The sequence below is a fragment of the Echinops telfairi genome, unplaced genomic scaffold (genome assembly GCF_000313985.2).
Source record: "Echinops telfairi isolate 266 unplaced genomic scaffold, ASM31398v2 ScPeMD7_3509;HRSCAF=4178, whole genome shotgun sequence".
Lineage (NCBI taxonomy): Eukaryota > Metazoa > Chordata > Mammalia > Afrosoricida > Tenrecidae > Echinops > Echinops telfairi.
The window spans coordinates 17,359,281-17,370,468 of NW_022107407.1; the positions used below are offsets into that span (position 1 = coordinate 17,359,281).

Here is an 11,188-nt window from a genome sequence, read left to right on the forward strand (position 1 = left end):
TTCCCTATGCCCCTTTTGAATTTTTCTTTTTAAGCTTACCTCAGTGGACTCATGTTGTACTTGTCCTTTTGTGCTTGGCTTACTTTGCTTAGCATGATTTCCTCCAGTTCTTCCCATGCAGTGATGTGTTTCATACATTCACCATTGCTTTTTAGCGATGCGTAGTACTCCATTGAATGTATGTACCACAGTTTTTTAATCCACTCGTCAGCTGATGGAAATTTTGGTTGTTTCCAACTCCTTGCAATTGTGAACTGTGCTGCAATGAACATTGGAGCACAGATGTCTGGCCGTGGTTTGTTTCTTGCCTCTTTTGTGTGTATGCCCAGTAGGAGGATTGCTGGCTCGTATGGTAACTCAATTTCCATCTGTTTTAGATATCACCAGATCAATTTCCATAGTGGCAGTACCTACTTATAGTTCTACCAGTAGTGGATGAGAGTTCCTGATTGCCCACATCCCCTCCAAAACTTGTTGCTTTCTGAGTTTTTGAATTGGGCTAACTTTGAGGGTGGTAGGTGGTACCTCATTGTTGTTTTACTTTGCATTTCTCTTATGGCTAAAGATTGGGAACATCTACTCATTTGTTTATTGGCCATTCGGATTTCTGCCCTGTGAAACTTCTGTTCAGGTCCTTTGCCTACCTCCTCAGTGAGCAGAAATCTACTTGATCTTACATTGACATGTTTTTCCATTTATCTTTGGATTAATATTAGCATGGTATATCTTTAGCTATTTTCCTAAAGTTTTAACCGTTTTTTTGTATTTTTTAAGTGGTTTATATATAGTTGGGTCTTGCTTTTCCATAAAATCTGATGATTACTGTCTTAGTTCATATACTTACAGTTTTTACCTTTTATGTGGCTATTGACATGGTTGGATTTAAATTTATCACCTTGCCATTTTTTTCCCCTCTTATTTCTTGTCAATTTTTCTCCCTTTTCTCCCTTCCTTTGGGTTGACTTTTTTTTTTTAATGATTTTTAGGTTTTATATTCTTTGTTGGTTATTAGCAAAAGCTCTTTCTTTATGGCTTTTGTTTTATAGCTTATAGTATATTGGGTATATTTATACTATCAACTCAATATGAATATAATATTTAATTTGTTTTTATTTGTTATATTTAACTTTTCAGTTTTTCTATTTCCCTTCTTTCAAGTATTTGTGCTATTTTTGACATGTATTTTACTCTTTATATGTTTTCTAACCACACAGTTTATTGTTATGCTTTTTAAAAACAGTTATCATTTAAAAATAATTTTATTTGGTAAAATATATGAGGGAGCTCGCTTCAGAAAGTTCATGGAAAATTGGAATAAAAAGATAGTGGGATTTTTCCATGAACTAATTAAAGCCCCCTTGAGTAAACAAAAAAATTTCCATTTTAACCATTTATGTGTGTAACTCAATAGTATTCACCATATTCTACAACCATCACCAAAATCTATTTAAAGTAATTATTCATCACTCAAAAGAGAAACTTTGTTTTAATTGAGCAATCACTTCCAGTTACCCTCCACCTTCCAGTCCTTGTTATTGTTAGGTGCCGTTGAGTCTGCTCCGACCTATAGTAACCCTATGTGCAACAGAAGGAAACACTGCACGGTCCTGCACCATCCTTACAATTGTTCTTATGCTTGAGTCCATTGATACAGCGACTGTGTCAATCCATCTCATCAGGGGCCTTCCTCTTTTTGGCCACCCCTCCACTTTACTAAATATGATGTCCTTCTCCAAGGACTGGCCTCTCTTGACAATATGTCCATAGTATGTAGGACAAAGTCTTGCCCTCTTTTCCATTAAGAAGTACTCTGGTCTTAGTTCTTCCAATACTGGTAGGTTTGTCTTTTTAGTAGTCTGTGGTACTTTCAATATTCTTCTCTGGTACCACAATTCAAATGCATCTATTCTTTTATGATATTCCTTATTCAATGTCCAATTTTCTTATGTATATGATGCAATGAAGAATATCATGGCTTGGGTCAGGCACATCTTATCCTCACGGTAACATCCTTGCTCTTCAATATTCTAAAGAAGTCTTATGCAGCAGATTTACCTAATGAAATACATCTCTTGATTTCTTGACTGCTGCTTCTATGAGCATTGATTGTGGATCCACACAAAGCAAAATCCTTGACAACTTCCAACTTTTCTCCATTTATTACGATGCTACCTATTGTTCCAGATGTGAGGATTTTGATCTTCCTTACATTGAGTTATAATCCATACTGAAGGCTACATTCCTCGATCTTCATCAGCAAGTGTTTCAAGTCATCCTCATGTTCAGCAAGCAAAGTTGTGTCATCTGCATATTGCAGGTTGTTAATAAGCCTTCCTAATCGTGATGCTAACTCTTTGTCATATAATCCAGATTCTCTGATGATTTTCTCAGCATAAGGAATGAACAAGTATTATGAGAAGATACAATCCTGATGCATACATTTCCTGATTTTAAACCATACAATATTCCCTGTTTTGTTCATAGAAGTGTCTCTTGATCCATGTGCAAGTTCCCTGTGAGCACAAGGGTGTTCTGGAATTTCTATCCTTCTCAAGGTTATCCACCATTTGTTATGGTTCACACAGTTGAACCATAATCAATAAAGCATAAGTAAACATCTTTCTTATATTCCCTGCTTTGAGCCAATATCCATCTGATATCAGCAATTATATCACTTGTTCGATATCCTCTTCTGCATCCAGCTTGAACTTCTGTCAGTTCCCTGTCAATATACTGCTATAACCCTTGTTGGGTGGTCTTAAGCAAAATTTTACTTATGTGCGATATCAATGATACTGTTTTGTAGTTTGAGTGTTCTGTTGGGTCACTCTTCTTTGGAATGGACTCAAATATGGATCTCTATCAATCAGTTGGCCAGGTGGCTGTTCTTTCAATTTTTTCTGGCATAGATGAGTGAATTCATCCAGGGTTTCTTTAGCTTTTTGAAACATTTCAATGGGTATTCCATCAATTCCTGGTATCATTCAATAAACCATTAACAAAGTAATGGTTTATTATCAATTCCTGGTAATCATTAATAAACTTTTATCTATAAATTTGCCCATTCTAGATCTTTTATATATAAGTGGGATCACTCTGTATATTTTGTGTGTGTGTCTGTGTGCAATATAGTTTATCATGTTTTCAAGGTTGACCTATAATGTAACATGTATCAAAACTTTCTCGTAAGTGGCTGAATAGTATTTTCTTGTATGTACATTCATAAAATTTTCCCATATATAAAGACAATATTTTGTTTAGCAACTCATCTCCTAATGGACATAGGTTGTTTCCACCTTTTGGTTATAGTGGATTATGTTGCAGTGGTATAAAAATAACTGCTTGAGACCCCACTTTTAGATCTTTTGATATGTACCTAGAATTGGTATTGTTGGATTACATGGAATTCTGTTGATCTTTTGAGAACCTGCTTTCCACGGAGACTACCCTATTTGCATTCCCATTAGCAAAACAGTCGGGTCCAATTATTCTACCTCCTTGCCAACAGCTGTTATTTTCTCTTCTTAAAAATATTTTATAATAGCCATCCTAATGAGTATGAGATTATATCTCTTTGTGGCCTTGGTTTGCATTTTCCCAAGGACGGATAGCTCAATGTCATCTTTCCCTGGGCTTATTAGCTCCTTGTAATATCTTCTTTGAAGAAATGTCTATTGAAGTCATTGAATCATTTTTAAATTAACTTTGTTGTTGTCGTTATTGAGTTACAGGAGTTGTCTCATATATAAATATGTTGTTATATAATATATATTTTGAATATTAAACCCTTACTGGCTATATGATAACCAAATATTTACTTCTATTCTGTAAGTTGTCTCTTCATTTTCTTGATAAAGTCCTTTGGTGAGCAAAAGTTAGTAATTTTGGTTAAATCCAATTGATTTTTTCTTTTGTTCTTGTGCTTTTTGGGTCATATCTAAGAATTCATTGTTAAAAAACTCTTTTATCCTTATGTTGTCTCCTAAGAGTTTTAGGTGTTAGTGGTTGTATTAAGGCCATTGACTCATATTGAGTTAATTTTCATACATGGTGTATGACATAGGGCTAATGTGTTTTTTTGCGTATCTAGATCCCGTTGTTTGTCCCAGGGCTATTTATTGAAGAGACTTCTTTACATATTGAATGGACTTGTCATCCATGTTGTGTTAGGCTGGGTTTTCTAGAGAAGCAAAACCAGTGATACTTGTATGTTTATGTATATAGAAATAGATTTATATATTTTTCCACCTAGCTGGTACTGTAATTGTGTCTTTAGAGGTCCACTGCATCTTTCTATCAAGCCAGCTGCTTAAGGACAATGGGGAACACAGTAAGACCAGGGAATTCCATGATCATGGGCCCATTGTTGTGCTTCATTTGCTGTAAAATGAACCCCTTGATCTGAAGTGATGCTGTGCAGGGTACCATGCTGGTGGATAAGGTATTGTGTAAGTTTGTGAATGGTAGTTTGGAAAGAATCATTGGATGCAGAGAAGGGAAATCCATATGCAGAGAATGTGTTTGTTCCAGTAAAAGCAAAACAGTGTTCTTTCTATGATGGAAGTGGCCTATATAGTCAATCTGCTACCAGTGGGCAATATAACAAGAGGTCGATGAACCAGATGCTTGATCCAGTAACAGCAGTAGACATGAGCAACCTTCCACACACTGTAAATTTATATTAAGAGTAGGCCGCATCTTGAATGAAATTCCCCTCAATTGTATCATGGCTGTGACCAGATTAAGGAGATCTGTTCTTTTTACGAGGAGCTGTGGGATTATAAAGAGACTTTTCCCCAGAGTTTTCTCACCCCAAAGATATGCCAAACATTAGAGACTATTTGTCATCACATGGTGGGAGGTCAGATGCTTAGAGACAACCTCCCTGAAGGCAGTCAGTTGCCAGACTACTGTCTCCTCCCACCACAAGAGGGGCCCACTCCCTGCTGTTAAGGACAATGGATTACTTATGCTAAAGGCTTGTGGCCATAGGTTTGGTCCCTGTAGGTGGGGTTTACACTCTACCACTCTACTGATAATGGTTTCTATAGAGACCCAGAGAACAAGTCAAACCTGCTCAGTGACATCCAAAGTTAGGCTGCCATCCTGAATCTAGGATCCACCCATTCTGTCACAAGTGTACCCCCCCCACACACACAACCTCTCCTTCCTATTGCATGGATTCCCCTAGATCATCCCCCTCTCATTACTTTATAACCTATAGTGCAACCCCTTTCTGTGATGGATGTCTTTACCTGTAATTAGGAGGCCTGCACGCCCCCCCCCCAAAGATATATAAGCTTGTTAGCAATAAAGAGCCCTCTCCCTCCCCTCCTCTCACCCTGGCACTCTCCCTCATACCCTTCCTCTCCTACCCCCTCACTCCCTCCAGCTCTCCCTCACCTCTCTCTGGCTCCTCACTCCCCCTTCCCCTCCCCCATCCTAGCTCCCCTGTTCCCTTTCCCCTTGTCTTCCTTCCCCTCCCCCTCTCTCCTGTCCTCCGGGTCTCCCATCTCCACAAGGACCACCAAGCAGGGCTGAGATGAGCATGCTACCATGAAATGCGTCTGACTTCATTATTTCAATCTCTCTTTTATCTCTCATGCTATGATTTTATTATAATCTTTATATATCTTAACCTTACAATTGCTCCTACTGAACCTGCAATTAGTTGTGGGGGGCTGGCCTTTCCCCAGCAAGGAGCCCTGGTGGTATAGTGGTTACTTACTGGGCTAACTACAAGGTCTGAAGTTCTAGGAATTTAATCTGAACTTCAATGACTGGTTTTTTAATGTCCACAAACTGGTTGTTTTGATACAGATTATGCTGAGGCTGAAGATCAATTTGGGTTAAAAATTAAATCTTATTCATGACCACAGGATGTGTTTCCATTTATTTAGTCTATAATAATTTCTGTCAGCTATAGTATATAGTTTTCAGTGTACAAGTCTTTCACCTCTTTGGTTTTAAATATATTCCTATATATCTTATTCTATTAAATGCTATTATAAGTGGAATTGCTATTACAAGTAGAATCATTTTCTTTTGAAATTGTTCTTGTGGGTGTATACAAATACAGCTGATTTCTCTGAATTTCTTCATTAGCTCTAATTCTCTTCTTGTGGAAACCCTCTAGTGGCTCTTCAGGAGATAGATGAGGCTGTTTGTTCCCATAAAAATATAAAAGTTTTAAAAACTCAAAGGGGAAGTTCTACTCTGTTCTGTAGGGTTGCTATGATTTGTAATGTACTAGAAGGAAGTTGAGTTTATATATAGAACAATGTCATGTGTGAATGCTATAGTTTTACTTTTTTTTTTAATTCCAATGATTTATATTTCTCCTCTTCCTCTTCCCTGCCTGCCTTTGCTTAATTTCTTGTTTATAACTTCTACTATACTTTTGAATAGTAGTGATCAAAGGAAATTTGGAAGACAGCTTCTTGGCCAACTGACTGGAAGTGATTTATATTTGTGCCAATTCCAAAGAAAGGTGACCCAACAGAATGCTCAAATTAAAGAACAATATCATTGATATCACATGGAAGTAAATTTTGCTAAAGATCATCCAACAATGGTTGCAGCAGTATATTGACAGGGAACTGCCAAGAGGTTCAGGAGTAGATTCAAAAGAGGACATGGAATAAGGAATATCTTGCTGATGTCAGATCGATCTTGGTTCGTAGCAGAGAATACCAGAAAGATGTTTACTTGTCTTTTATTGACTATGTCAAGGAATTTGACTGAGTAGATCATAATAAACTATGGGTAGTTTGGAAAAGAATGGGAATTCCAGAACACTTCATTGTATTCATGTGAAACCTGTACATGGATCAAGAGGTAATTGTGTGAATACACAAGGGAATACCGTATGGTTTAAAATCAGGAAAAGTGTGGTCAAGGTTGTATCCTCTTACCATACTTATTAAATATTTGAATTATTTCTTGTTCTTTCCTATCTTGTGATCCTTATCCCTAGTCAAATGCTATCTTTTTGGTCCTGTATGACTGTTTATTCAAGGGAATGCCTACCTTCCTGGAATTATTGTGCATCTTACATACCTGCCTATGGTTTATCAAAAACTTGGGTCAGAGGTGTGCTTGATTACATGCTTGAAAGGTAACCAAAAGCCATAATCTTAGGAGTTTCATCAGTCTATCAGGCCAGTAATATTTCAGCTCTTAAAATAACTTAAAATAATTATATTTTTATTGATATTTACAATGACTTTAGGTATAATTTTCCTAATTTTATTTAACTTTTGTCTGTTTTTCTTTATCTTGTTTTCTTCAAATATTTTGCTTCCTTGCCTTAAAAATGTATTAAGTTATTTGGCATTGTCTTATAGTGCACTGTTATTTATTTTACTTTTAGTATTTATTCCTTTCTATGAAACATTTTAAATCATAGATAATAGATACATTATAGATCAATATGTTAGACGGGGTTGACTAGAGAAACAAATCCAGGGATACTCATAAATGTGTAAGAGAGAGCTTTATATCAAGAAGTAATTATATATCAAGCAAGCATCCCAGCCCAGACCATATCAAGCCCATAAATAAGTCTCATACCATTCCATAAGTCTGATACTAGTCCATAAATCCATCTTCAGATTCATATGGCCACACATAATGATGCAGAATGCAGGAAGATCACAGGCCAGTGGGTGCAAAGTCTTGTACATCCAGTGGCAGTGGACACATCTCCAGGGCTTTGGCTACCATCAGCATGGCTCAAAGTAGCTGGTCAATAAGAAGGTGAAGCAGAGAGAGAGTGTGAGCCTCCTCCAGGGAGCAAAAGAGAAAGAGGCTGGCCTTGGAGAGCCATTTATCTTCTTTGCTCTTCAATAAAGCTGCAGCCTGATTGACAGGCTAAAAAACATTTTCTTATGGGGCACAAAAACTTGTTTTTAGGGGCACAAAAACCTAACTATCAGAGCCCACCCTTTCTTATACCATCAGGTTGACATCAACTCATGTAACTACCACAATTGTTAAGCGGTTGTTGAGTGAATGCTGACTCATAGCCATCTTATGTACAATAGAAGAAAATGTTATGTGCTATCCTTATTTTTGTTGGTATATGCTAGTCTATCATGGCAATTTTTCCATTAATCTCACTGAGAGTTTCCATGCCCTTGCTGGCTTCTATGAAGAAGAATGTGGCAGCAGGATGGGAGGAAGGCTTATTAACAACCAGCTATATGCATATGACATAACCTTTCTTGCTGAAAGTAAGGATGACTTGAAGCACTTGCTGATGAAGTTCAAGGCATGTAGCCTTCAGTATGGATTATAACTCAATGTAAAGAAGACCCAAATCTTCACATCTGGAACAATAGGTAATGAATGAAGAAAAAGTTGAAGTTGCCAAGGATTTTGCCTTGTGTGGATCCACAATCAATGCTCATAGAAGTGCAGTCAAGAAATCAAAAGATGTATTCTATTAAGTAAATCTGTTGCACAAGACCTCTTTAGAGTATTGAAAGCAAGGATGTTACTTTGACTAAGGTGTGCCTGACCCAAGCCATGGTATTCTCCATTGCTTCATCTGTATGTGAAAGCTGGACATTGAATATGGAATAGATGCATTTGAATTGTGGTGCTGGAGAAGAATATTGAAAGTACCGTGGACTGCTAAAAGAAACTAATCTGTGTTAGAAGAAGTGAGACCAGAGTGCTCTCAGAGGCAAGAATGGCAGGATTCGTCTTACATACTTTGAACATGTTGTCAGGAGAGACTAGTCCCTGGAGAAAGAGATCATGCTTGCTAAAGTGGAGGGGCAGTGAAGGAGAGGAAGGCCCTCTACAAGATGGATTGAAACAGTGGCTGCGTCAATGGCCTTAGGCATAGGAACAATTGTGAGGATGATGCAGGACTGGGTGGTGTTTATTCTGTTGTGTAGATGGTCACGATGGGTCAGAGCCAACGTGAGGGCACATATTATATTTCTATACTTTGGACTTTGTCCTGGGATGCAATTAAATTCTGTGGAAATAGTTTCATCTTATAGAGACATGTTTCTAAGTTTTAATAGGCAGGATCAAAGCAGCCTTTATTCTAGTGATGAACTTTCCATAATACTGAGGCAATTGTCTTCTAAGTACCCTGCACAATACCCATGCATTCAGGTGTTTTCCATTCTGACTGGGGAGAACATGAAAAATGCCTCACCTTTGGTAGGTATTGCTTCTTTTTGGGTTGTTCCTTTCTAGCTCTCAGATGCCAGATTCCTTATGAGTTTCCCTACTGTGTTCTCTTTAGGCAGTGAGCTCTGCAAATCACCAGGCTCATCTTTTCCCCCCCTCCTTTTCTTATGGGACATACCTGATATTCAATTCCTGAAAACTGTTGTTAATTAAATTTGATGCGTATTTTTAATAGTTTCAAAAGAATGATAAAGATCGCCCTTGTTTCTTTGTTATGACTGGAAGTAAACGGTCTCGTAATTTACATATTTATGCAAGGGAACAAATAACAAATAAGTATATAAACTATATCACATCAATTTGCATAGAATTGATACATGAATTCTGTTCCACTGGGTTTTCATATCTGCCTCCTCTTCCTTCTTTACTCCTACCTCTACTCTGGTTTTTTAAAATGATATTTAGTACTATTTATATAATATAAACAATGACTAATAATATATTATTTTAATACATGATTACACTTGTGGTCTCTGGTTTTCAGTTATACTTTGAAAGTTTTTGTATACATTAATATTATAAGAATATTTGCATAAACATTTTAATGAATCTTCTGATTTTATTTCTTACATTAAGATACTTGTCTCGTTGAATTTATTTAATGAAGGAAGTATTTAATCATTTAAACAAAATTAAAATAAGATGAAGTGTGTCTGGATTTTTTATTCCTATTTTATTTCATGTGTAGAAAGTATTCTCTTTCAAAGTTGTAATGCTAATTCTATACTGCTAGAGTATTAGACATTACTATCTATATTTTTTGTTAGTATCTATATACTTTGTTAGTATTCTTCTGAAGGAAATAATTGTATCAGGGCTTAAATTGTGAAATTCTGGTTTGCAGAAGGCTGTGATGACAATGGAGTCCCAAAATACATTTACAGGATCTACACATAGAATAAGCCTCCAGTGATTTTCCTCTGCTATAATCAAAGGATGAGAATAGCCTGGTTGTCAGAGAGTATTGTAGAAAGGATTATAGTAGATTAAAATGAAATATCTGACTTGAAAGGTTAAAACCTTATTATTTGATCTCCCTTTTGACACACAGAGTTTGATCTGGTTTTTAATATTTTCTCACTTTCTTTTCAAATGATTTGTTTTTCATTGATAGCTTTCTTGATTCTGTTTTGCATTATTTTTTGTTTTTTGGTATATGGAACCCAGGATGGGTGAATTTATAGGCAATAACTAGATTAAGGGTTTGGCTATTGGGGAACTAATGTCTAGGAATACAAAAAGGAAGATGTTTTGAAACTGATTGTGGTAGCGATTATACAATACTTCTTGAGATGAGTGAACTGTTGTATGGTATGATGGCTGGGTTATGTCTTAATAAAATCGTTCAAAATTAAAATATTAGCATCCTTGACTTTAATTATATTAGACTTGGGAGAGCTGGTGTGGATTGTTATTGCCAACATGAAAGTGGCGCAGCGGTCCTGCAACTTCAATTCTTAATCAATGAGGTAAGGCTTTTAAATGATTGCTTCCTTCACTCTTTCAAACACACACATTTCTTCAATGATGTAATGTGTTTTTATAGCATGGCTCTAACTGCTTAAAAATCCAAATTTATACAGCATTATTCCTGGACACATTTTTAATAAAAGATAACATTTTTGTATTTATCAATTCTTTACATTTTAATGAAAGATATGATATACATCAGAATATCCTGTTGTCTTGACTATGTAGCATAATTTACACATTACACTTTTAAATAACATAAAGCAATCTAAAGTATTACTATCGGCCAATGAAAACTTAGCTTCTTTGGCCTATAGTAAGACTTTAGATTCTATCTTCTCTCTCTCTAAATTCTAATTCGTTATATTATCCCTCTTCCCACCAACTTCAATTTTTTTTTTCTTTTAAAAAAATCATTTTATTTGGGGCTCATACAACTGTTATCCCAATCCATACACACATCAATTGTGTAAAGCGCATTTGTACATTGTTTCTCAAAACATTTTCT

The 11,188-nt window shown here is 36.2% G+C and overlaps 1 protein-coding gene across 3 annotated transcripts in view; it reads left to right on the forward strand.

Annotated features, from left to right (window-relative positions):
- Positions 1-11,188, forward strand: part of STXBP5L (syntaxin binding protein 5L) — a 372,896-nt gene that overhangs the window by 56,679 nt on the left and 305,029 nt on the right. For all 3 annotated transcript variants that reach the window (XM_045294276.1, XM_004709789.4, XM_004709790.3), the window contains exon 3: positions 10,598-10,679. In XM_045294276.1, coding sequence (XP_045150211.1) covers positions 10,598-10,679 — 82 coding nt within the window. The remainder of the gene's footprint in view (positions 1-10,597; positions 10,680-11,188) is intronic.